A 27847-nucleotide genomic window follows, 5' to 3' on the forward strand; every position below is an offset into this window, starting at 1 on the left:
GCATTAGTTTGACCACAACGACCAGAAGGACGTCCTGAGTGCGGAACGTACGTCATTCAGGCCCAAAAAAGCATTTACACCCAATAATTTGAGGTCACTGTGGTCCTGAGACCCTTAAAACCTTAGATATGAATCTACATCCTCGCCCTGATCGATGCCCCGCCTTGTTTCGATAGCGGAGAGTCACTGATGGTGATGAGTTTGATCCGATCAGAAAATAATCCCACGTTTACTAAACCCTCTTCTGTCTTTCTGTCCGCAGTGTCTCAAGCGAGACCCCCTCCCAACCAAAAGAAAGGTATGGCTTCATTTGTTCTGCATATTCTATCATTAGATTCAGATAACTGAATCAGTGCACCGCTCACAATGCACGATCACTTGATTCATGTGTTCGATTCACTGATTTGAATCAAGGTTTCATTACCGGTGTCATTAAATTGAAGACCAACATTAAATTGAACCCATTTTATCACTATGCTGTGACGACAGCCTTCATTTGTTTCAAGTTTGGGAGTGTCTATGGGAATTTGTGCACATTTAAAAAAGAGGATTTGCATGAGTCCTAATGTTTATTCATATACTTGACTCATCTAATTAATTCACTAGTTTTCATCAATTCACCAGTATTTATATCGTAATTCTTACGTTTGATTCATCTGATTGATTCACAAGTTTGAATCTGTGCAGTGTTCTCCATGTACATGTTCACATATTTGATTCACCAGTTTGAATCAGGGCATCAGGCTCTGTGATCATAATTTGCATATTTGATTCATCTATTTGATTTATCTATTTGATGTACATGTTTACATATTTGATTCACTAGTTTGAATCAGGGCACCAGTTTCTATGATCTCAATTCATACAAATGATTCATCTAATTGATTCACCAGTTTGAATCAGGGCACATATTTCATTAATCTAATTGATTCACCAGTTTGAATCTGTCCAGTGCTGTCTATGTACATGTCCACATATTTGATTCACTAGTTTGAATCGGGGCATCAGGCTGTATTATCCTAACTGTCATATTTGATTCATCTAATCGATTCACCAGTTTGAATCACGGCACATATTTCATTGATCCACTTGATTCACAGGTCTGAATCAGTGCAGTGTTCTCCATGTACGTGTTCACATATTTGATTCACCAGTTTGAATCAGGGCACCAGTTTCTATGATTTATAATTTTCATATTTGATTCATCCAATTGATTCACAAGTTCGAATTAGGACACCAGTCTTTATTATCCTAATTCATACATTTGATTCATCTAATCGATTCACCAATTTGAATCTGGGCACCAATTTCTGATCAAAATTCATACATTTGATTCATCTAATTGATTCACTAGTTTGAATCAGGGCACCAGTCTTTATTATCGTAATTCATACATTTGATTCATCAAATTGATTCACTAGTTTGAATCAGGACACATGTTTAATTGATCCACTTGATTCACAGGTCTGAATCAGTGTAGTGTTCTCTGTGTACATGTTCACATATTTGATTCACCAGTTTGAATCGGCACCAGTTTCTATGATCATAATTTATACAATTGATTCATCTAATTGATTTCATTCTTCTTTCCTCTTTGAAGGTTCCAGAACTCCTATCATCATCATCCCGGCTGCTACGACTTCCTTAATCACCATGCTCAACGCCAAGGACCTGCTACAGGACCTGAAGTGAGTGTGAACGAACCTGTACCGTTCTGTTCTACCCCAAAATATTTCATGAGTTATTAGTCCGGTCATGGAGGCGCACCGCCCTGTAGAGCTTCCAGGAGCTGGATCAGAGGAGGTCAGGGGGGTTGGCGGCGTGCCTCCACGACCTTAGATCCCTGCTTCGGCGCTCACGCGTTGCCTCGTTTGCCTCCGTTCTGATGCGGGCCGGCAGGTTCGTGACGTCGGAGGAGAAGAAGAAGCTGGGCATCCAGAGAGACAACGAGGTGCTTCTGCAGAGGCGTAAAGAGCAGATCCAGCCCGGCGGCTCCAGCGTCAGCGTCACCGTTCCTTACAGGGTCATCGACCAGCCGCTCAAACTGGCACCTCAGGACTGGTGCGTCTGAATCTAGTAACACACACACTTAACCGCTCGGAACGTGTTCGGGTCGAATCTCGGGCACCTTCGTTTCATTAGTACAAGGTTTCTAAGTGGAAGATGAAGCTGTACATGAGTAACAGGACTGAGAGTTCAATTTTAACCTAGAATTAGTACATACATGAAATACAGCAGCATGGAGAACATGCTAAAGCATGAGAACACCGGGCACAGTCTAGCGATTTATCACAAAATGTTCTTTCTAAAATAAAGAATAAATGTGGGTAACAGGAATGAACGTGGAGACGAGTCTTCTCAGTCAGAGTCACTTCTTTTATATATATTATCAAACATACAGGGGAAAAACAGGGGAGAACCTACTAATGCTCTTCCTGTGTGCTTCAGTAGATACAGATAATGAACATTTCTGATCTAAATGTGACCTGATTGATGAGAATATTCTCACATGTTTATGATCAGAAGGATGAATATGTGAGGGTAACAGGACTGAGGGGATTTTAACCACATTATTCTACATTTCTGATGGAAAATAAAGATGAAAAACATGGACGTGATCTGGAGTCACCGAACACTGCAGGAGAAAAGCATTTCTGACACATTTTACTCTGTTATATTATATTTCACTGTAAAATGTTGTGTTAGAGAGAGGGGACGTGAACTAATACTATTGTTTCAGTGTTTTGTGGGCTTTTTATGAACGTTTTAAATTATATCCCCTAAATTTGCAGTTAGATGAATGTGCAGGACACTTTACTTAATTAAAAAATGCATTTAAAGTGAATTTTTATAAACATTTATACATATAACGTCATGGTGACTATATTAGACCGATTCAGCAGGGTTAAAAACGATTGCGCAGCGCCATCTGCTGGACGCGTTTATCCAAGCAACAGGATTTAATTTTAGATTCTGTTCAGTTGTTTATTTTTGTTATTAATGTTTATTGGCTTCCATTCTGCACCCCTTCCCTCGCCCCCCTTATCATACAGGGACCGGGTGGTTGCTGTGTTCGTTCAGGGAGCCGCCTGGCAGTTTAAAGGGTGGCCCTGGCTCCTACCGGACGGGTCCCCTGTGGACATCTTCGCCAAAAGTAAGTGGATATAAATATATGTGGACACCTGATCCTGAGCGTGTTAGACACCCCATTCTTCCACAACGTTAATCACGCTACACTAATCAGTTGTGTAATATTTTATTAACAAGTCATAGGTGATCAGAATGACAAATACTTTATCACATCATGGTCAGTAAGGGGATAGAAATATCAGGCTCACCCACTGCATTTCAGCACCGGGTATATGATCCATTGGAACTCCGTTGGTTGCCTCGTGTTGCTTGAGTCCCAACAGACTCAAGAGCAACAGAGCTGGGACTGGAAATCTCACACACACCAAAAACACACACACACCAAAAACACACACACACTGAAAAAACACACACACCCATGCTTGTTCTCCCCGTGTCTGTGTGGGTTTCCTCGGGGAGCTCCGGTTTCCTCCCACAGTCCAAAGACATGTAAGTGAGGTGAAATGGAGATACAAAATTGCCCCGACTGTGTTTGATAGTAAAACTGTGTTTAAAAGTGTGTTAAAATCCTAATAAGTAAATAAATAAATAAATGTAGGTGTTTGAATACCCCCTCTGTGTGTGTGTCGTGTTCCCCAGTTCGAGCGTTCCACCTGAAATACGACGAGGTGCGGATGGACCCCAACGTGCAGAAATGGGACGTGACCGTGCTGGAGCTGAGCCACCACAAACGTCACCTGGATCGTCCCGTATTCCTGCGCTTCTGGGAGACGCTGGACAGGTGAGGAAATCACAGCAGTGTTTATTACACACACACACACACACACACACACACACACACACACACACACAGAGTGTACTAGCATCACAGGCTCCTCAAATTGGGCATCTGGGCAAGAAGGCAATTAATTAATTAAATCAAGGAGGGGGGTAAGAAAGGCGAACGAGCTTGAGAGGATCTAGCATGACTGATGAGATAAAGCGCCTCAATCCTGGTGTGTTTAAAGTGCAAGAGAACTAACACACACACACACACACACACACACACACACACACAGCACTACATGGAAACACACACACACACACACACACACACACAGCACTACATGGAAAACACACACACACACACACACAGCACTACATGGAAAACACACACACACACACACACACACAGCACTACATGGAAAACACACACACACACAGACTGAAAACACACACACACACACACACAGCACTACATGGTAAACACACACACACACACACACACACACACACACACACACACACACACACAGCACTACATGGAAAACACACACACACACACACACACACAGACTGAAAACACACACACAGCACTACATGGAAAACACACACACACACACACACACACACACACAGACTGAAAACACACACACACACACACACACACACACACACACACAGACTGAAAACACACACACAGCACTACATGGTAAACACACACACACACACACACACACACACACAGACTGAAACACACACACACACACACACACACACACACACACAGCACTACATGGAAAACACACACACACACACACACAGCACTACATGGAAAACACACACACACACACACACACAGCACTACATGGTAAACACACACACACACACACACACACACACACAGCACTACATGGTAAACACACACACACACAGCACTACATGGAAAACACACACACACACACACACACAGCACTACATGGTAAACACACACACACACACACAGCACTACATGGAAAACACACACACACACACACACACACACACAGCACTACATGGAAAACACACACACACACACACACACAGCACTACATGGTAAACACACACACACACACACACACACACAGCACTACATGGAAAACACACACACACACACACACACAGCACTACATGGAAAACACACACACACACACACACACACACACACAGCACTACATGGAAAACACACACACACACACAGCACTACATGGTAAACACACACACACACACACAGCACTACATGGAAAACACACACACACACACAGCACTACACGGAAAACACACACACACACACAGCACTACATGGAAAACACACACACACACACAGCACTACACGGAAAACACACACACACACACAGCACTACATGGAAAACACACACACACACACACACACACACAGCACTACATGGAAAACACACACACACACACAGCACTACATGGTAAACACACACACACACACACACACAGCACTACACGGAAAACACACACACACACACAGCACTACATGGTAAACACACACACACACACACACACACACAGCACTACACGGAAAACACACACACACACACAGCACTACATGGAAAACACACACACACACACACACACACACAGCACTACATGGAAAACACACACACACACACAGCACTACATGGAAAACACACACACACACACACACACGCACAGCACTACATGGAAAACACACACACACACACAGCACTACATGGTAAACACACACACACACACACAGCACTACATGGAAAACACACACACACACACAGCACTACACGGAAAACACACACACACACACAGCACTACATGGAAAACACACACACACACACACACACACACAGCACTACACGGAAAACACACACACACACACACAGCACTACACGGAAAACACACACACACACACACACACACACACACACACACAGCACTACACGGAAAACACACACACACACACAGCACTACATGGAAAACACACACACACACACACACACACACAGCACTACACGGAAAACACACACACACACACACAGCACTACACGGAAAACACACACACACACACACACACACACACAGCACTACACGGAAAACACACACACACACACACAGCACTACATGGAAAACACACACACACACACACACACACACAGCACTACATGGAAAACACACACACACACACTCCAAACACACACATACCGCACCACACTGAAAACACACACTAAAACAGACACACACACACACACCCTGAAAAAACACACACACACTCACACACCAAAACCAACCCCCATACACACCCCCACACCGAGAACACACACTCAAATCACACACGGTTTTATAGAGAGAAGAAGCATGAATCCTGATGACACTATAATCAGAATAAACAGTGTGTGTGTGTACTTTGTTCCTCCCTGAATTAAAGCTCATGGTGTGTGTGTGTGTGTGTGTGTGTGTGTGTGTGTGTGTGTGTGTGTGTTTTCAGGTACATGGTAAAACACAAGTCGCACCTGCGCTTCTGAACCCTTTTCATCATCTTCACCTTCATCACCGCTGTCGTCCTTCTACACGTCATGAGCGGCCGAGTGTTTCACCTCAGTACTGCAGCAGCACTTCGGCCGGCGATTAGTGTACACACACCGGCCACTTCATTAGGAACACCTATCCACTACCTATGTTCATTTATCCTTTTATAACCATCACCTTTGTGGGCTTTGCTATTAAGGCAACAGACTGTAGCAGGTGCAGCAGTGTTGTTGGGATTTTGAAATCATGTTTCAACACACTGGCATCAACACTAAGGTCTTAAAAATCCCAACAACACTGCCGCAGCTGCTACACCTGTGAACTGTCCGGCGCCCGGGCATCTGGTCAGCGCGGCTCTTGCGGTGTCTCACGAATGAAAAAGGGCTACATTCAGTGATTGTATACCCACAGAATGCATCAATATAGTAGGTGAAGCTCATAAAACGGCTGATGAAGGTACGTACCAGACAGGCGTACCTAATAAAGTGCTCTGTATGTGTGTGTGATCAGACTGTTAGTTTCCAGCCCAGCTGCGTGTGCGCGTTAGGGATGTTTGGGAGGAAATGATCTCGTCACAAGCCGTTTCCTCTTCCTGTTTAAGTTCTGTTTTTTTTTTCCAGTTTTTTCCTATTTTCTGTGGATTTGGTCGCTTGCTGAGGTTAATAAAACAGCTACCGTTTGTAAAAGTGCTTGAGGTGTGTCTCTTCTTTCTCTTTAGATGTAAATACCCACATCCAGTCTTGTTACTTCCGAAAAAAAGCCCTCTGTACCAGGCGGGACGCATCGGAAAGCCACACGGAGGCCTGGAGTGTGTGTGTGTGTGTATATACAGTGCCTTGCAAAAGTATTCAGCCCCCTTGAACTTTTCAACCTTTTGCCACATTTCAGGCTTTAAACATAACGATATGAAATTGTAATTTTTTGTGAAGAATCAACAACAAGTGGGACACAATCGTGAAGTGGAACGAAATGTATTGGATATTTTAAACTTTTTTTAGAAATAAAAAACTGAAAAGTGGGGCGTGCAATATTATTCAGCCCCCTTGCGTTAATACTTTGTAGCGCCACCATTTGCTGCGATTAAAGCTGCAAGTCGCTTGGGGTATGTCTCTATCAGTTTTGCACATCGAGATACTGAAATTTTTGCCCATTCTTCCTTGCAAAACAGCTTGAGCTCAGTGAGGTTGGATGGAGAGCGTTTGTGAACAGCAGTTTTCAGCTCTTTCCACAGATTCTCGATGGGATTCAGGTCTGGACTTTGACTTGGCCATTCTAACACCTGGATAAGTTTATTTGTGAACCATTCCATTGTAGATTTTGCTTTATGTTTTGGATCATTGTCTTGTTGGAAGATAAATCACCGTCCCAGTCTCAGGTCTTTTGCAGACTGCAACAGGTTTTCTTCCAGAATGGTCCTGTATTTGGCTCCATCCATCTTTAACCATCTTCCCTGTCCCTGCTGAAGAAAAGCAGGCCCAAACCATGATGCTGCCACCACCATGTTTGACAGTGGGGATGGTGTGTTCAGGGTGATGAGCTGTGTTGCTTTTAAGCCAAACATAACGTTTTGCGTTGTGGCCAAAAAGTTCGATTTTGGTTTCATCTGACCAGAGCACCTTCTTCCACATGTTTGGTGTGTCTCCCAGGTGACTTTTTATAGATATCTTTGAGAAATGGCTTTCTTCTTGCCACTCTTCCATAAAGGCCAGATTTGTGCAGTGTACGACTGATTGTTGTCCTATGGACAGATTCTCCCACCTCAGCTGTAGATCTCTGCAGTTCATTCAGAGTGATCATGGGCCTCTTGGCTGCATCTCTGATCAGTCTTCTCCTTGTTTGAGCTGAAAGTTTAGAGGGACGGCCGGGTCTTGGTAGATTTGCAGTGGTCTGATACTCCTTCCATTTCAATATGATCGCTTGCACAGTGCTCCTTGAGATGTTTAAAGCTTGGGAAATCTTTTTGTATCCAAATTCGGCTTTAAACTTCTCCACAACAGTATCTCGGACCTGCCTGGTGTGTTCCTTGGTCTTCATGATGCTCTCTGCGCTTTAAACAGAACTCTGAGACTATCACAGAGCAGGTGCATTTATACGGAGACTTCATTACACACAGGTGGATTCTATTTATCACCATCAGTCATTTAGGTCAACATTGGATCATTCAGAGATCCTCACTGAACTTCTGGAGTGAGTTTGCTGCACTGAAAGTAAAGGGGCTGAATAATATTGCACGCCCCACTTTTCAGGTTTTTATTTCTAAAAAAAGTTTAAAATATCCAATAAATTTCGTTCCACTTCACAATTGTGTCGCACTTGTTATTGATTCTTCACAAAAAATTACAATTTCATATCTTTATGTTTAAAGCCTGAAATGTGGCAAAAGGTTGAAAAGTTCAAGGGGGCTGAATACTTTTGCAAGGCACTGTATATCAACTATGGGTCAAGGTTCAGTGTTAATTATGTTATATAAATATTTAAGAGGGATTTCTCGAACCATCGTCACTCATTAAGGTAAAAGTTTATAATTTAGTACACAGTTTAGTCATTTCCACGTCCCCATTGTGAACCTGATGGTGCTTGCACAAACCCTGATTTCACTTGTGTCCCATCTGCAGCTGCTTCTTATCACCCGTCAGTGTTCGGTCCCTGCACAGAGAGCCGTATCGTGTACAGAGAGACATGCCAAGCTCCTTGTGCCCCCCAATTCTTCGTACAGGCCCGGAACTGTCACGGAGATCACGTATTGCACATATTGGCAGTAGGAACAGACCCACATTCACCTTCCCTCCCTCAAAAATGTTCAGTAGTGCTTCTGTGGGCGCCTGGCCAGGTCGGCAGCTCTGCTGATATTGGAATGTGAGTTTTAACCTTCTGCAGCAGTGTGCTAGCATGTTAGACCTCTTAATGCTGATCTGTAGAACAGGTTTGCGCAGGAAATGTACAAATGTCTTTTGGTTGGTGCTGTGTAACGTTCAATATACAGTTGACCCTTGACTTATGAATGTAATTGGTTCTGAAGTTCTGTTCAGAAGTCAAAATGTTCGTTAGTTAAACCTATTTTTCCCATAAGAAATAATGTAAGCAGAATTAATCTGTGCCAGACCCCCCCTAACCTATCTGTCTTAAATGCTCTTTTTTGTTATAAATACATGTATATTTCCCTTAAATCTTAAATTATAGAATATGCATACTGTAGTAAGCAATAATAAACAATAATACACAGTAGTACTGTACATAAACACACATCACATTACAGTACAGTACGTGTGCTGCACCATACACCATAATACATTTCCTTCTTTATATATAAAATGTATCTACCAGAAATGACGATAACTCTCATATTTCTCTATTATTTCCTTCTTTATTTCAGTAATGTTGTATTCTGTAGGTGTAACTGCACAAAAGAAAGAATACTTTACTGAGCCGAGTTCCTTCTTCTCTCTCACTCACTGTCCCCTCTGTCTGATACACAGTGACACCTACTGGCAGGAGTAATTATACAACACAACAACGCTTCCTCTGCAGCTGCTTTTTGGCCATTTTAATATAGAATTTTACGAAATATAAAGAAAACACTGTCCGAATGTTCGCTCACAGTGTATGTATATATATATATAGAGAGAGAGAGACGTTTGGAGTGAACGTGTTCGTGACGTCACATGTTTCGCAAATTTCGATTCATAATCCGAAATTTGTTCGTACGTTAAGTTGAAAAAGATCATTCGTAACCCAAAATGTTCGTATAGTAAACCGTTTGTAACTCAAGGGTCGACTGTAACTGTGTGCAGTCACAGCGACGCTGATCCAGAACTATTTCCCTCATTTAATTATTTTCCAGCTTTTGTAAATTATTAACACGGTGCTTTTCAAAGCCGCTTTTATTGAATAATAATACGAGGGATCTTCAAAAAGTTTCCTCACTTACGTTATTATATATTGTGGTTATAAGCGGTGAGGGTGGAGGAGGAGGAATCGCTCGTGACTGAGAGACGCTTATAGTCCGGATCTGATCTCCACCTGTTTGGTGGCTCAGAGAAGCTTTAAGGGGAAGAATATTTTCATGTGATGATGTGAATGCATCGGAGGGCGACGATATAAGAAAGCGTTTTTATAATTACTAATAAATAGAGTTTTAAAAAGTGCTGAAACTTTATGAAGACCCTCGTATATTCTGTGTGTAAATATGTTATTCAGTGTCTGAGCTGCAACCAGCAAAGAATGAACGATGCAGGAGTGGTAAATATTACGACCACCTACAAGCATATCCATGCCAGTACCTACAGTGGTGTAAAAAAGTGTTTGCCCCCTTCCTCATTTCCTGTTTTTTTGCATGTTTGTCACACTTAAGTGTTTCGGAACATCAAACCAATTTAAATAGTAGTCAAAGACAACACAAGTAAACACAAAATGCAATTTTTAAATGAAGGTGTTTATTATTAAGGGAGAAAAAAAATCCAAACCTTCATGGCCCTGTGTGAAAAAGTGATTGCCCCCCTTGTTAAAACATATTGTAACTGTGGTTTATCACACCTGAGTACATTGTCTCTAGCCACACCCAGGCCTGATTATTGCCACACCTGTTCTCAATCAAGACATCACTTAAATAGGACCTGCCTGACAAAGTGAAGTCCACCAAAAGATCCTTAAAAGCTACACATCATGCCGAGATCCAAAGAAATTCAGGAACAATTGAGAAAGAAAGTAATTGAGATCTATCAGTCTGGAAAGGGTTATAAAGCCATTTCCAAAGCTTTGGGAATCCAGCGAACCACAGTGAGAGCCATTATCCACAAATGGCGAAGACATGGAACAGTGGTGAACCTTCCCAGGAGTGGCCGGCCACCCAAAATTACCGCAAGAGCGCAGCGACGACTCATCCAAGAGGTCACAAAAGACCCCACAACAACGTCCAAAGAACTGCAGGCCTCACTTGCCTCAGTTAAGGTCAGAGTTCATGCCTCCACCATCAGAAAGAGACTGGGCAAAAATGGCCTGCATGGCAGAGTTCCAAGAAGAAAACGACTTTTGGGAAAACATTCTGTGGACCGATGAGACAAAAGTTGAACTCTTTGGAAGGTGTGTGTCCCATTACATCTGGCGTAAAAGTAACACTGCATTTCAGAATAAGAACATTATACCAACAGTAAAATATGGTGGTGGTAGTGTGATGGTCTGGGGCTGTTTTGCTGAGTCAGGACCTGGAAGACTTGCTGTGATAAATGGAACTATGAATTCTGCTGTCTACCAAAAGATCCTGAAGGAGAATGTCCGACCATCTGTTCGTGACCTCAAGCTGAAACGAACTTGGGTTCTGCAGCAGGACAATGATCCAAAACACACCAGCAAGTCCACCTCTGAATGGCTAAAGAAAAACAAAATGAAGACTTTGAAGTGGCCTAGTCAAAGTCCTGACCTGAATCCTATTGAGATGCTGTGGTATGACCTTATAAAGGCCGTTCATGCTCGAAAACCCTCTAATGTAACTGAATTACAACAATTCTGCAAAGATGAGTGGGCCAAAATTCCTCCAGAACGCTGTAAAAGACTCATTGCAAGTTATCGCAAACGCTTGGTTGCAGTTGTTGCTGCTAAGGGTGGCCCAACCAGTTATTAGGTTTAGGGGGCAATCACTTTTTCACACAGGGCCATGTAGGTTTGGATTTTTTTTTCTCCCTTAATAATAAACACCTTCATTTACAAATTGCATTTTGTGTTTACTTGTGTTGTCTTTGACTACTATTTAAACTTAAGTGTGACAAACATGCAAAAAAACAGAAAATCAGGAAGGGGGCAAACACTTTTTCACACCACTGTATGTAATAACAGTGGTTGGTGCATGTGAGGGTGAGGGATCTGTTAGGGACTGATTTTAATCCTGGTGATGAGGTGAATGTGGCACCACACACAGCAGATCATCAAACCCTTCTGTGCTGGTCATGTTTTCTTATTCCCAAAATTGATTTTGGTGCCGGCTGAAATACTTTGTTCATTTTTTCTGTTCTGGTCTGTTTGCTTTAATGATTTTTTGGAGAGTGATTGAACCCTGACGGAGGGAGGGGGAGCGGAGAGTGTGTTTACTCACCTAGAACAAACACTAACGTGGAGGAAGTCCAGAGGTGATTAGATCATCCCCAGTTAACTAAAATTAAATAACTATAACATTAATTCAATGCGTAAATTAATACGTTTTTGCTAAGTGCGGCATTCGTTTTTACTTAAATACTTGGAGAAATGCTGATGAAGGTGTTGGTTCAGTGTTCTGGTCTGAGACAGGGTTCATTTCACCCCCCTTGATGCAGAGAAGAGGTGATGAACCTCCGTCTTTGGTCGGTGGAGGAAGCATGAGACCTTGCAATAGACACACACACACACACACACACACAGACCGAAAACACATATACCAAAAACACACACACACACACACAGCACTACACGGAAAACACACACACAGAACGAAAACACACACACACACACACACACACAGCACTACATGGAAAACAGACACACACTAAAAACACACACACGCACACACACACCAAAAACACACACACACAGTACTACATGAAACACACACACACACACACCGAAAACACACACACACCAAAAACACACACACACAGTACTACATGAAACACACACACACACACATAGTACTACATGAAACACACACACACCCAAACCGAAAACACACACACCCAAACCGAAAACACACACACACAGTACTACATGAAACACACACACACCCAAACCGAAAACACACACACACAGTACTACATGAAACACACACACACACACACACAGTACTACATGAAACACACACACACCCAAACCGAAAACACACACACACAGTACTACATGAAACACACACACACACAGTACTACATGAAACACACACACACACACACACACACACACACCAAAAACACACACACACACAGTACTACATGACACACACACCCAAACCGGAAACACACACACCAAAAACACACACACACACCAAAAACACACACAGTACTACATGAAACACACACACACACAAACCGAAAACACACACACACACACACACTCACCAAAAACACACACACACAGTACTACATGAAACACACACACAAACCGAAAACACACACACACAGTACTACATGAAACACACACACACACACAAACCGAAAACACACACACACAGTACTACATGAAACACACACACAAACCGAAAACACACACACACACACCAAAAACACACACACACACAGTACTACATGAAACACACACACACCCAAACCGAAAACACACACACACACTCACCAAAAACACACACACACAGTACTACATGAAACACACACACACACAAACCGAAAACACACACACATACACACCAAAAACACACACACACACACAGTACTACATGAAACACACACACACCCAAACCGAAAACACACACACACAGTACTACATGAAACACACACACACACAGTACTACATGAAACACACACACACACACAAACCGAAAACACACACACACACTCACCAAAAACACACACACACAGTACTACATGAAACACACACACACACACACACACACACACAAACCGAAAACACACACACACTCTCACCAAAAACACATACACACAGTACTACATGAAACATACACACACACAAACCGAAAACACACACACACTCTCACCAAAAACACACACACACACACAGTACTACATGAAACACACACACACATACACACACCAAAAACACACACACACAGTACTACATGAAACACACACACCAAAAACACACACACACACACACACACAGTACTACATGAAACACACACACCAAAAACACACACACACACACCAAAAACACACACACACACACACACACACACACACACAGCACTACACGGAAAACCCACAAACACACACACCCATACCGAAAACACACACAGTACTACACAGAAAACACACACACAGCACTACACGGAAAACACACACACACACAGTACTACACAGAAAACACACACACACACAGACACACACAGTACTACACGGAAAACACACACAGTACTACACGGAAAACACACACACACACCAAACACACACACACACAATACTACACGGAAAACACACACACACACACACACACACAATACTACACGAAAAACACACACACACACACACACACACACAGGCACATTCACAATAGGGAGGAACTTGTACATCTCTAAAGGGGCCGTTAATGCAGAGGGGAACGTGCAGCATTTACTTCGGAGCAGGACGTGTCTGCTTCATTGTTTTGGATCTGCATGGTAGTAACAGAGCGCAGGTGCTAGACTGACCCGCCTGCAGTCTGGACCGGTCTCTCATTCATAATGCACAGGAGGTTACTGAAAAGTGTCTTTGGTTGTAGCTCGCTGTACGGTGGTTTTCTGATCCCGCAGTGAGTCGATTTTTCTGTGGAGCGTTCGATGTTTGCGGTGATGAAATCCAGCTCTGGACTCGTGGCTTCTGGTAAACCGAGTCGACGGGTCAATAATTAACTTATTTTTGAACAAAGCTGCTTGTTTGTAAATCCTGTAACTCAGTGGTGTGAGGCGACGACTCTGAGAAAATGAGGATTCTTTTTCTGGCTCTGTGTGTCTGGACGTGTCGGGCCGACAGAGGTGAGAGGCGTCGGGTTCGTTTCATATTTTAACATTAAATTCTGTGTGATGCAATTAAAACACAACTTGAAGCTGATTTATTTAGAAATTAATGCATTTTATTAATATTATGGGATTGAGATTAATATTAGATCTAAATTTGAATAGTTTAGGAAACGTGGGACGCCGTGTTCTCCAGGGTAAAGAGGAGAGGTTTTAATTCCATCATGGTACAGGGGCGCGTCGGGGAGCTTACAAATACAAATATATAGATATAAAATCTGAATAAATACCACACACACACTATGTGGTCGAAAGTATGTGGACGCCCAGCTGTGAGCTTGTCGGACGTCCCGTTTCAAAAACAAACAGTATTAAAATAGAGCAAAATTGGTGTGATCTTTTCGGAGAAGGGCCTGGGTTCAAGTCCCCGGCTGGATGAACAGTGTCCTTTTTTATATGTGGAGTCCAAAGACCATGCAGTCAGTCCAACTGGAACTACAAAAATTGTTCTAAGTGTGTGTGTGTGTGTGTACTGAGATGGACTCAGGTCCTGAGATCAGCCAATGAATCAGACCCACCGTGACCCTGACCAGGATAAAGTTCTAGTAAAACAGACTAAATTAATGAATGAAATATGATTATTTGGTTGGGCATTAGTGCACCAGTGCCGGGGTTTTGGACTCTCTGAGCTGGGCGCCCCCTAGTGGGCACGATCTGTCATTAATCTGCTGGGTGGGAAAAGATGGGACTGAAAAAAAGTGGGCGGGATCAGCGCGTGACTCTCCGTGTGCGAGCCCGACCTCAAGCACCGATCCACCGAATTACGGGGGGGATAAGAAGGGGTCGGAGGGAGGGCGTGCCAGGAGAATATCACCTCCTCATACGCCATCGGGGTCTCCCAGTACAGAAAGAGGAACTGGCTATGACTAAACTGGTAGAAGATGCAGAAATAAAACAGTAAAAATCTCATCGTTTTCTTCTTTTATTCTCCTCAGATCTAAAATGTCCCAAACCGGCTCTCAAAAACGGCTTTCTGGTCCCTGATGTGAGAGAGTACAGAGACGGCGCCACCGTTCAGTACGCCTGCAACAACGGCATGAGACCCCCGCTGGAGACCTGGTGGGGGGAAGTAAGGTGTGAGAGAGGGGTGTGGTCTCACGACCCTCTGTGCATCGGTGAGGATTCCACACTACACCACGTGACTTTGTTTTTAGGGTTTTTTTGTTCCTTTTCTGTCTGGTCAAGTCCAATTCTCGTATACATTAGCATCCTCTGCTGGCTGGGCAGGACGGCAGGCTAGCACATGCTTCCTCCAGCGGTTAGACAGCGGCGCATTCTTACAGAGAGGAACACACTAGTCTCTTTGTGTTTCTCCACCACGCGTGCCGATGTCCCGACCAGACAGCAGGAGGCGCTGCTGCTTATGGTTCAAACTGTGACCATCGTACCCGATTCCCTATTGCAATACGTCTGCTGCTTGCACCACCCTCACGCCGACTGAGGAGGGCTGCAGACTAGCACCCGCCTCCTCCTACACACGTCCTCATTATGACTTAATGTCTCATTATAACGACTTAATGTCTCATTATAACGACATAATGTCTCATTATAACGACTTAATGTCTCATTATAACGACTTAATGTCTCATTATAACGACTTAATATCTCATTATAACGACTTAATGTCTCATTATAACGACTTAATGTCTCATTATAACGACTTAATATCTCATTATAACGACTTAATGTCTCATTATAACGACTTAATATCTCATTATAACGACTTAATGTCTCATTATAACGACTTAATGTCTCATTATAACGACTTAATATCTCATTATATTAACACAATATCTCATTATAACGACTTAATATCTCATTATAACAACTTAATATCTCATTATAACGACTTAATATCTCATTATATTAACACAACATCTCATTATAACGAGTTAATATCTCATTATATCAACTTAATATCTCATTATAACGACTTAATATCTCATTATAACGACTTAATATCTCATTATAATAACTTAATGTCTCATTATAACGACTTAATATCTCATTATAACGACTTAATATCTCATTATAACGACTTAATATCTCATTATAACGACTTAATATCTCATTATAACGACTTAATATCTCATTATAACGGCTTAATATCTCATAACAATTTAATATCTCATTATAACGACTTAATATCTCATAACAACTTAATATCTCATTATAACGACTTAATATCTCATTATAACGACTTAATATCTCATTATAATATATAATAAACATTATAAATAATAAACACACGACTTTAAAAGCTCTTTGCTTGGTGTTTGTTTTTCTAGATGCCACGTCATGTATCGCCCCGAAAATACCCAACGGCAAACCAGAGGGGGAGCCGAACCCCGCTTACCCTGACAGATCCGTGGTTTACTTCACATGTAACAAAGGTTACTGGTTTAATGGAAAAAAAGAGTACGCCACGTGTGACAGGAGACGCTGGACGCTGCCGGTGTGTGAACGTGAGTGCCGCCGCTGCTGTTGCCGCTTTAACTGATCGGTGTGTTTGACTGGTGAGGTCGAACCTTTCTCTTATACAGGTGCTGGTCATAAAATTAGAATATCATGAAAAAGTTGATTTATTTCAGTAATTCCATTCAAAAAGTGAAACTTGTATATTATATTCATTCATTACACACAGACTGATATATTTCAAATGTTTATTTCTTTTAATGTTGATGATTATAACTGACAACTAATGAAAACCCCAAATTCAGTATCTCTGAAAATTAGAATATTACTTAAGATCAATACAAAAAAAGGATTTTTAGAAATGTTGGCCAACTGAAAAGTATGAAGATGAAAAGTATGAGCATGTACAGAACTCAATACTTAGTTGGGGCTCCTTTTGCCTGGATTACTGCAGCAATGCGGCGTGGCATGGAGTCCATCAGTCTGTGGCACTGCTCAGGTGTTATGAGAGCCCAGGTTGCTCTGATAGTGGCCTTCAGCTCTTCTGAATTGTTGGGTTTGGCGTATCGCATTTTCCTGTTCACAATACCCCATAGATTTTCTATGGGGTTAAGGTCAGGCGAGTTTGCTGGCCAATTAAGAACAGGGATACCATGGTCCTTAAACCAGGTACTGGTAGCTTTGGCACTGTGTGCAGGTGCCAAGTCCTGTTGGAAAATGAAATCTGCATCTCCATAAAGTTGGTCAGCAGCAGGAAGCATGAAGTGCTCTAAAACGTCCTGGTAGACGGCTGCGTTGACCTTGAACCTCAGAAAACACAGTGGACCAACACCAGCAGATGACATGGCACTCCAAACCATCACTGACTGTGGAAACTTTACACTGGACCTCAAGCAACGTGGATTCTGTGCCTTTCCTCTCTTCCTCCGGACTCTGGGACCTTGAGTTCCAAAGGTAATGCAAAATTTACTTTCATCAGAGAACATAACTTTGGACCACTCAGCAGTCCTTTTTGTCTTTAGCCCAGGCGAGACGCTTCTGACGCTGTCTCTTGTTCAAGAGTGGCTTGACACAAGGAATGCGACAGCTGAAACCCATGTCTTGCATATGTCTGTGCGTGGTGGTTCTTGATGCACTGACTCCAGCTGCAGTCCACTCTTTGTGAATCTCCCCCACATTTTTGAATGGGTTTTGTTTCACAATCCTCTCCAGGGTGCAGTTATCCCTATTGCTTGTACACTTTTTTCTACCACATCTTTTCCTTCCCTTCGCCTCTCTATTAATGTGCTTGGACACAGAGCTCTGTGAACAGCCAGTCTCTTTAGCAATGACCTTTTGTGTCTTGCCCTTCTTGTGCAAGGTGTCAATGATCGTCTTTTGGACAACTGTCAAGTCAGCAGTCTTCCCCATGATTGTGTAGCCTACAGAACTAGACTGAGAGACCATTTAAAGGCCTTTGCAGGTGTTTTGAGTTAATTAGCTGATTAGAGTGTGGCACCAGGTGTCTTCAATATTGTACCTTGTCACAATATTCAAATTTTCTGAGGTACTGAATTTGGGGTTTTCATTAGTTGTCAGTTATAATCATCAACATTAAAAGAAATAAACATTTGAAATATATCAGTCTGTGTGTAATGAATGAATATAATATACAAGTTTCACTTTTTGAATGGAATTACTGAAATAAATCAACTTTTTCATGATATTCAAATTTTATGCCCAGCACCAGTATATAAAAATTTGTTGTTGTTTTGCAGGGAAGCCGAACGCATGCGGCCCACCGTCTCGCCTGGAAAATGCGATGATCAAACAAGCCTATCAGGACATTTATGAGGACGGCGAACACGTGGAGTACGTTTGTAGAGACGATTACGAGCTAGTGGGAGACAGATATAGCCACTGTTCGGCGAGCCAGTGGAGACCGACGCCTGCGTGTGGTGAGATTAAATTGTTCACTATTACTTCTGTCCTTTCCTGACTCTCGACCCTCCTGTTCGATCCGGGCCTGGGACCTGCACTGACAGCGCTGACGAGTGCACCTCCCCCTTTCACAGAAATTTGCCAGTCATGCCCATGCAGGCGCCCGTCCGTCCGGCCGATAGCATCGCTATGATTCGAACCCCTGATCCTCAGGTCTCAGCAGAAGTGGGCTAGCATAGTTACCTCTGTGCTGCACAATCGTCGACCAATAAGGACAGCACAGGATGTAGTTTGGAACCCAGTAGTTAATCAGCTTGTGTGATTACCACAACTGTCTGTGTTTGAGGGAGGGAAGGTCGGACAGTGTCCCGTTCCCCTGCTGCTGCCATATGTGATCTTCGGGTGCCTGTGTGAGTATAGGGGGGTCACACGGAGCTTAGCGTGTCTCTCCATACGCGATACAGCTCTCTGTACATGACACGTGTACCAGGTGCGTACACAAGGGGGCGTGCGGTGATCCGCCTCTCCTCGATCAGATCAGGGGTTGTGCAGGCACCGGCGCATTCACAATGGGGGATCACGAGTGAACAATCCACAGTTCGTGAGCTTGAGACAAATATCCAGGCAGTAAACTGAGAGCCAGGGGCCTCGCCCAGGGGCCGGGACGTCCGCCTAACCGATCTGTTCTTCATTACAGTGAAAAGAGAGATAAAGCCCAAACCGAACGATCCGAAGACCGCAGAGAGTCACCAGCAACCAGGTGAGAGTCCGGGCTGCGATATGAACCAAACAGCTGGCAGCAGGTGCAGCAGTGTTGTTGGGATTTTTAAGATCTTGTGTAATCAGTGGAGATATTGTCATCACGGGACTCTGGTGGCTTTATATTTTCAGTTAGGACGTCGACACTGAGGTGTTTAAAAAAACAACAGTTAAAGAATTGAGTGTTTATTCCAGATTTACTGAAGGTAATGATGTTTACGAATTTCCTTCTGCCGCTTATTAATCACTTCATATTTATATTTAGATACCAGGAATAGGTTGGTATGCCAAAATCGCTCTATGCCGGAGATGTTCAGAAGTCACAAAATACGAGTCAAGTCACAAGTCTTTAGGCTAGAGTCCGAGTCGCAGTGTTGCCAACTCCTCAGTAAGGAAAATAGCTATTGGCTGTCCTAAAAGTCGCTAAATGACATCATCGCCTAATTTGCATAAGGTTCATTTGCATGTAATTGACGCTGTAGAAGAAAGGAATAATGTTTTTAAGACAACACTGAGCTACTCTGGGCAGGGTTGCCAGATTGCGACAGTAATTTTCAGCCAAAATGCATGAAAATGTCCAAAACACCGGATAAGCAGATGATGTTTAGCATTTCACAAATAATAAACCAGTTAAACCATCATGACGTACAAATTAATATCTTAAAATGTACAGATCAGTAATTATACATTATAAAGGACAAATTATTTTTGCTTGCATGTCTTTGAAGTAGCTTACCAAGTTTGTAAAATGCATTATTTGTTAGGACACACAAACCTTTGCAAGTAAATAAAAATAAACTTGCAAGCAATGAAAGTTTAACCTCTCGTACATATGAGAGGTGATATGTACCAGCCTTGCTTACCTTCATATTCAACTCAAATCACTGGTCTAACATATGAATCAGTGTATTGATGGGCGTGGCAACAGTGTCTTGGACTGGAAAGAATAACCTGTCAATCAAACTTTTGACAGCGGGTTGGATGTGGTGGGAGAAGGTATTTCTATTTATATTCCACCTGCTTTAGAAAGCAATAGTTTTTTATTTACATATTAAGCCGCCAAAATGATTACAAACCAGCCCAAATTTTGTCCACCTGCCAAAGTGTGTTTTTCTCTGCCAATTTCCAACAATAACAGCCCATTTTGGTGGAAAACTGCCCAATCTGGCAACACTGACTGTGCTCCTTAATTAAAATAGTTAATGCTTTGGTACGGCGGAGGGGATCACGGCAGGATCCGCTGCTCACTGAGGACAGTAACTGCAGAACAATATGTGTTTTCACGTTCGAGTCTCCAAAAGTCTCCAATAACACCAGAAAAAGTCGCTACATTTACATTTACATTTTCAGCATTTAGCAGACGCTCTTATCCAGAGCGACTTACAGAAGTGCTTCTATAGTGAACATTTCATTTCTCAAGTTTAGGTAAACAACAGTCGAAGAACACAAATCTGCTAAAACCTGTTAGAACCAAAGTGGCTTTTTTTCGCTAGATTTGTCGCTAGTCGCTTTTTTGAAAAAAAGTCACTAGAGGGGTCTGAATACTCGCTAAATATAGTGACAAAGTCGTTAAGTTGGCAACACTGCCGAGTCGAGTCACAAGTCAATATAATAAACACAAAACGTATATTGTAAATGTAGCGTAGAAATACATAAATAACCTTTACTTTCCTCTGTACCAGTTAAAAGCTTAAACTGACGTTTTGTTTTCATTGCAAATTACGGCACAGCGGCCAAAATCCCGAACACAGCAAAAAATCCATAATCCAAATCCCATTATAACGACTTAATATCTCATTATAACGACTTAATGTCTCATTATAACGACTTAATGTCTCATTATAACGACTTAATGTCTCATTATAACGACTTAATGTCTCATTTTAACGACTTAATGTCTAATTTTAACGACTTAATGTCTCAATATAACGACTCAATGTAACGACTCAATGTCTCATTATAACGACTCAATGTCTCATTATATAGCGACTTAATGTCTCATTATAACGACTGAGACTTAATATCTCATTATAACGACTTAATATCTCATTATAACGACTTAATGTCTCATTATAACGACTTAATATCTCATTATAACGACTTAATGTCTCAATATAATGACTCAATGTAACGACTCAATGTCTCATTATAACGACTCAATGTCTTATTATAACGACTCAGTCTCATTATAACGACTTAATATCTCATTATAATGACTTAATATCTCATTATAATGACTTAATGTCTCAATATAATGACTCAATGTAACGACTCAATGTCTCATTATAACGACTCAATGTCTCATTATAACGACTCAGTCTCATTATAACAACGACTCAGTCTCATTATAACAACTTAATATCTCATTATAACGACTTAAAATCTCATTATAACGACTTAATGTCTCAATATAACGACTCAATATAACGACTCAATGTCTCATTATAACGACTCAATGTCTCATTATATAACGACTTAATGTCTCATTATAACGACTGAGACTTAATATCTCATTATAACGACTTAATATCTCATTATAACGACTTAATGTCTCATTATAACGACTTAATATCTTATTATAACGACTTAATGTCTCATTATAACGACTTAATATCTCATTATAACGACTTAATGTCTCATTATAACGACTTAATATCTCATTATAACGACTTAATATCTCATTATAACGACTTAATGTCTCATTATAACGACTTAATATCTCATTATAACGACTCAATGTCTCATTATAACGACTCAATGTCTCATTATAACGACTTAATATTTCATTATAACGACTTAATGTCTCATAACGACTTAATATCTCATTATAATGACTTAATATCTCATTATAATAGATAATAAACATTATAAATAATAAACACACGACTTTAAAAGCTCTTTGTTTGGTGTTTGTTTTTCTAGATGCCACGTCATGTATCGCCCCGAAAATACCCAACGGCAAACCAGAGGAGGAGCCGAACCCCGCTTACCCTGACAGATCCGTGGTTTACTTCACATGTAACATAGGTTACTGGTTTAATGGAAAAAAAGAGTATGCCACGTGTGACAGGGGACGCTGGATGCTGCCGGTGTGTGAACGTGAGTGTCGTCGCAGTCGTCGCCATTTTAACCGATCGGTGTGTTTGATTGGAGAGGTCGAACCTTTTTCTTATAAATTTAAATGTGTTGTTGTTTTGCAGGGAAGCCGTTAGGTACTAGTTAAAAGCTTAAACTGACGTTTTGTTTTCATTGCAAATCACGGCACAGCGGCCAAAATCCCAAACACAGCAAAAACAATCATAATCGCTGCTTACCTTAGCTTCTGTTCTTCCAGATGCTATTACATTTATAAGCGTGCGTCCCATTAGGAACAGAATCCGTTATTTTGTAAATGTGCTTATAATTAAAAACCTCCAAACTTTTTTCCGGTCGTGAAGTAAAACAGGAAGTCGTTAGAAAGCCGATCGAGCGTTTCATTACCACGTCATCTGTGTGACGCAAACTGAATAAATGCAAATAACAGCATTTCTTACTAACAATTACAATCAGAAGCTCTGATTGGTTCAGAAAGCGGTTCTTTCAATCATTAGCACCGATTCTGTAGGAGCGTTCCATTCACCCCGGTTGTTCCTGTGAAGTGCACTACGTAGGGTATTTCACCATTTTAATTGAGATTCCAATCCAAAGGTAACAAGAATGTTCAAATGAAGTGAACTTCAAACTGTGTAGGGAGTAGGGAGCGACGCTGCATCACTACACCGGAAGCTGCTGGAACAATTACACATTGTGTGTGTTGCGGGTTAAGACGGCCGGAGCATTATTATTATTATTATTATTATTATTATTATTATTATTATTATTATTAGAGAGCAGAAAATGACACGATCAGAATAATGTCGGATCATATATATATATATATATATATATATATATATATATATATATATATATATATATATATATATAATTATCACACGTAACTAATGTTGCTGACTTTGGTTGTACACAAGTCATTTTATGTGAGTCACGAGTCGAGTCAGAGTCATTTGAAATGAGTCCTCCTCTGAGTCCTCCTCTGTTATTTATTCAGAGTTTAGAGTTCTTGGCGTGTCTGGACTTTCATTCGCTTGTTGTTTTTGATGCTTTCAGGTTCATCGACCACTGAACGAGAAGCCGTGGGCAGGAGCTTCCTCCCCGGTAAATAATAACACCCACAGTTTCACAACGATCGGCTGGTCTGAAGGAGGGAGGGAGGGTGGAATGGCTGGTGGGGGTTCCTTAGAACTGCTGATCCTTAGAACTGGATCTCCGTATGAAACGAGGGGTCGGTGCTGTGTCACCACCCTCATCGGTCACCTCATTGGACACGGATCTGGGAAATGGACACGACTAAATTGCATTAAATGAAGCTGATTGTGAAACGTCTCTGATTGCAGTGTCACTGTGTGGAGATCAGCCGTACCTGGAGAACGGAGACGTCTCAAAGCAGGCGGATGACATGGCATTAAAGTTGCAGTGTGCAAAATATTACAAGCTCGCGGGATCGGACACGGTGCTCTGCGGCGCCGACCGACAGTGGACGGAGCTGCCCGTGTGTAAACGTGAGTATCTCTGGACACGCCGAACAACAAGAGGCCGCCGGGTCGAAGTCCATGTTTGGAACGCGTAACGGAAACAGCCGGGCGTGGTTCCTCCTCTGTGCTGCTGCAACAGCGACTCCTGCTGGCTGCTGGAAAGAACAGAGGGTGCGGGTGCTAGTCTAAAGCACTTGTCTCTCGTGGGACAGCGGTAGAATAGTGAGTAGAGCTTCGGACTATCAGTCTGAAGGTTGTCGGTTCGAATTCCAACTCGAAAGTGCCAGGCAGCCACTGTTGGGCCCTTCGGGGTCGGCGTACGATGGCTGCTGCGCCCCTGCACTCCGACACATTAAAGCTTTTCTATAGTTCTGTTCTACGCCAGAGGATTTACCAGAGGGAAATGACTAAACTGTTAAAGTTCAGTGCTAGATTTTGTTTTATTCTCCCTCCGTGTGTTGGGTTCAGTAAATGAACGACGTTTCTGCTTTCAGACGGGACAGCGGTAGCCTAGTGTGCAGAGATCAATTAAAAGGTTGTGAGTTCGAATCCCAGCTCTGCCGTTCAGCCACTGTTGAGCCCTTGAGCGAGGCCCTTAACCCTGTCTGCTCCAGGAGCGCCGTACAGTGACTGACTTTGCGCTCTGACCCCAAGTTCCAAACAAGCTGGGATATGCAGAAAAATAATATAAAATAATAATAGTAATATAATTTAATATTATAATAAATACTATATAATACATTATAAAATGTATTATATTATATTGTTAATTAATAAATTATTACTTAAATATAATAATATATTATAATTAAAATAATAATAATTTTATATTTCAATAAATCCGCCAACAAAACATGGAATCTGACCAGCGGCGTCTAAACCTGAACCCGAGCTTCATCTCGCCGAGGGTGCAAACGACTAATTCTGCGTTTTGTTCTCATCTCAGCTCCGTGTGTTTTGGATCGTGCTCGCTTTTACGATTCTGCTTGGAATTTTGACCCGTACATGCAGGACGGCACCGAGAGAAGCGAGTGGTGTAAAAATTATCTTCGAGGACATATAACAATCAGATGTGTGGACGGGAGAGCTCTCTACAACGGATGTAAGTGTGAAAATGCACCCGGGTAAACTTCACCCGGTATTTTTATGTACACTGATCAGTCATAACATTAAAACCTCCTCCTTGTTTCTACACTCACTGTCCATTTTATTATCAGCTCCACTTACCATATAGAAGCACTTTGTAGTTCTACAATTACTGACTGTAGTCCATCTGTTTCTCTGCATGCTTTGTTACTCCCTTTCATGCTGTTCTTCAATGGTCAGGACCCCCACAGGACCACCACAGAGCAGGTATTATTTAGGTGGTGGATCATTCTCAGCACTGCAGTGACACTGACATGGTGGTGGTGTGTTAGTGTGTGTTGTACTGGTATGAGTGGATCAGACACAGCAGTGCTGCTGGAGTTTTTAAACACCGTGTCCACTCACTGTCCACTCTATTACACTCTCCTACCTAGTCGGTCCACCTTGTAGATGTAAAGTCAGAGACGATCGCTCATCTATTGCTGCTGTTTGAGTCGCTCATCTTCTAGACCTTCATCAGTGGGCACAGGACGCTGCCCACGGGGTGCTGTTGGCTGGATGTTTTTGGTTGGTGGACTATTCTCAGTCCAGCAGTGACAGTGAGGTATTTAAAAACTCCAGCAGCGCTGCTGTGTCTGATCCACTCATACCAGCACAACACACACTAACACACCACCACCATGTCAGTGTCACTGCAGTGCTGAGAATCATCCACCACCTAAATAATACCTGCTCTGTGGTGGTCCTGTGGGGGTCCTGACCATTGAAGAACAGCATGAAAGGGAGTAACAAAGCATGCAGAGAAACAGATGGACTACAGTCAGTAATTGTAGAACTACAAAGTGCTTCTATATGGTAAGTGGAGCTGATAAAATGGACAGTGAGTGTAGAAACAAGGAGGTGATTTTAATGTTATGGCTGATCGGTGTATAGCTGCACATCTGAAGAATTACACGTCAGATAAACATGTGAGGGGAATGGGGTATATCCAGATTGGGATAAAATAAAGGGGATAATCTGAGTATTGATGATTTCTGAATGATGGAACTGACAGTGACTGTTTCTCTCTCTTTGTTTACAGGCGGGTATCACGACTGGGTGAGTAATTAAGTATTAAGTAAGAAATTAAGCAAGGCACACACACACACACACACACTCACCTGTAGGGCAATTCAGTGTCTCCAGTTAACCTGACTGCATGTTTTTTGGACTGTGGGAGGAAACCCACACAGACACAGGAAGAACATTGTGTCCACAATGCTGCTCCTGCCAGATGTGATGGACACCTGGTGTGTTCGCACCGAGAATGTCTAGAACTCACTACGGACTTTATCACAGACTGGACTGAATAATAACTCGATCCTCCAGGCCACCCGAGGAGGACGGGGGTCCCTGCTGGGTCTAGTTCCTCTCAAGGTTTCTCCCTGTAATTTAAAGGGAGTTTTTTTTCTGCCACTGTCGCCATCGGCTCGCTCAACAGGGGTTTTTTTGGTCTGTTGGTCCTGGATTCTGTAAAGTTGCTTTGAGACGATGTCTATTGTAAAAAGCGCTATATAAATAAAGTTGACTTGACATGCAAATTACTCTGGATATGAGCTGCTGCTCAGAACAATGTGTCTCAGCTGTGTGTAATAGACAGTATGACTGTATTTATGGTGATTACTGACGCTGGTGCTGAATCGTTTGTGTAATTAATCACAGTTTGATGTATTTTAATATTATTATTTATTTTTTACAGGTGGATTAAAATCTGTATCTGAATCGCAGCCGCCTGCCGAAGCTGCCGCACCATCGAGCTCGGACACGGACGGTCCGGCTGCTATCAGTCAATAAAAGAAAATGAATCCTACAAGATCAAGTGTCCTTTTGTTTATGTTGACTTTAAAACAGGAGGTGACGTAGAGCTCGCTCGACAGTGGACAGTCTAGGAGGGGTGTCCACACACTTCTGGCCTTCTGGTTCCTATTTGTACCTTTTTTAT

The 27847-nt window shown here is 42.2% G+C and overlaps 2 protein-coding genes across 2 annotated transcripts in view; both read left to right on the forward strand.

Annotated features, from left to right (window-relative positions):
- The window catches only part of cdc73 (cell division cycle 73, Paf1/RNA polymerase II complex component, homolog (S. cerevisiae)), a 30153-nt gene extending 23050 nt beyond the window's left edge, over window positions 1-7103 (forward strand). The window contains exons 12-17 of the mRNA XM_062993734.1: window positions 263-298; window positions 1601-1688; window positions 1900-2061; window positions 3054-3154; window positions 3730-3871; window positions 6374-7103. Of these exons, the coding sequence (XP_062849804.1) occupies window positions 263-298; window positions 1601-1688; window positions 1900-2061; window positions 3054-3154; window positions 3730-3871; window positions 6374-6410 (566 nt within the window). The 3' untranslated portion in view covers window positions 6411-7103. The remainder of the gene's footprint in view (window positions 1-262; window positions 299-1600; window positions 1689-1899; window positions 2062-3053; window positions 3155-3729; window positions 3872-6373) is intronic.
- A 7862-nt stretch (window positions 7104-14965) lies between these two features.
- LOC134312077 (complement factor H-related protein 2-like) lies at window positions 14966-27718 on the forward strand. The gene is made up of 11 exons (XM_062993736.1): window positions 14966-15070; window positions 16048-16227; window positions 17401-17577; window positions 19285-19464; window positions 20145-20207; window positions 23129-23305; window positions 24356-24403; window positions 24643-24807; window positions 25727-25882; window positions 26948-26964; window positions 27605-27718. Exons 1-11 carry the CDS (start codon window positions 15019-15021, stop codon window positions 27611-27613), a joined length of 1224 nt encoding a protein of 407 aa, XP_062849806.1. The 5' UTR covers window positions 14966-15018; the 3' UTR covers window positions 27614-27718.
- The last annotated feature ends 129 nt before the right edge of the window (window positions 27719-27847 follow it).

Source organism: Trichomycterus rosablanca, chromosome 4, assembly GCF_030014385.1.
Source record: "Trichomycterus rosablanca isolate fTriRos1 chromosome 4, fTriRos1.hap1, whole genome shotgun sequence".
NCBI lineage: Eukaryota > Metazoa > Chordata > Actinopteri > Siluriformes > Trichomycteridae > Trichomycterus > Trichomycterus rosablanca.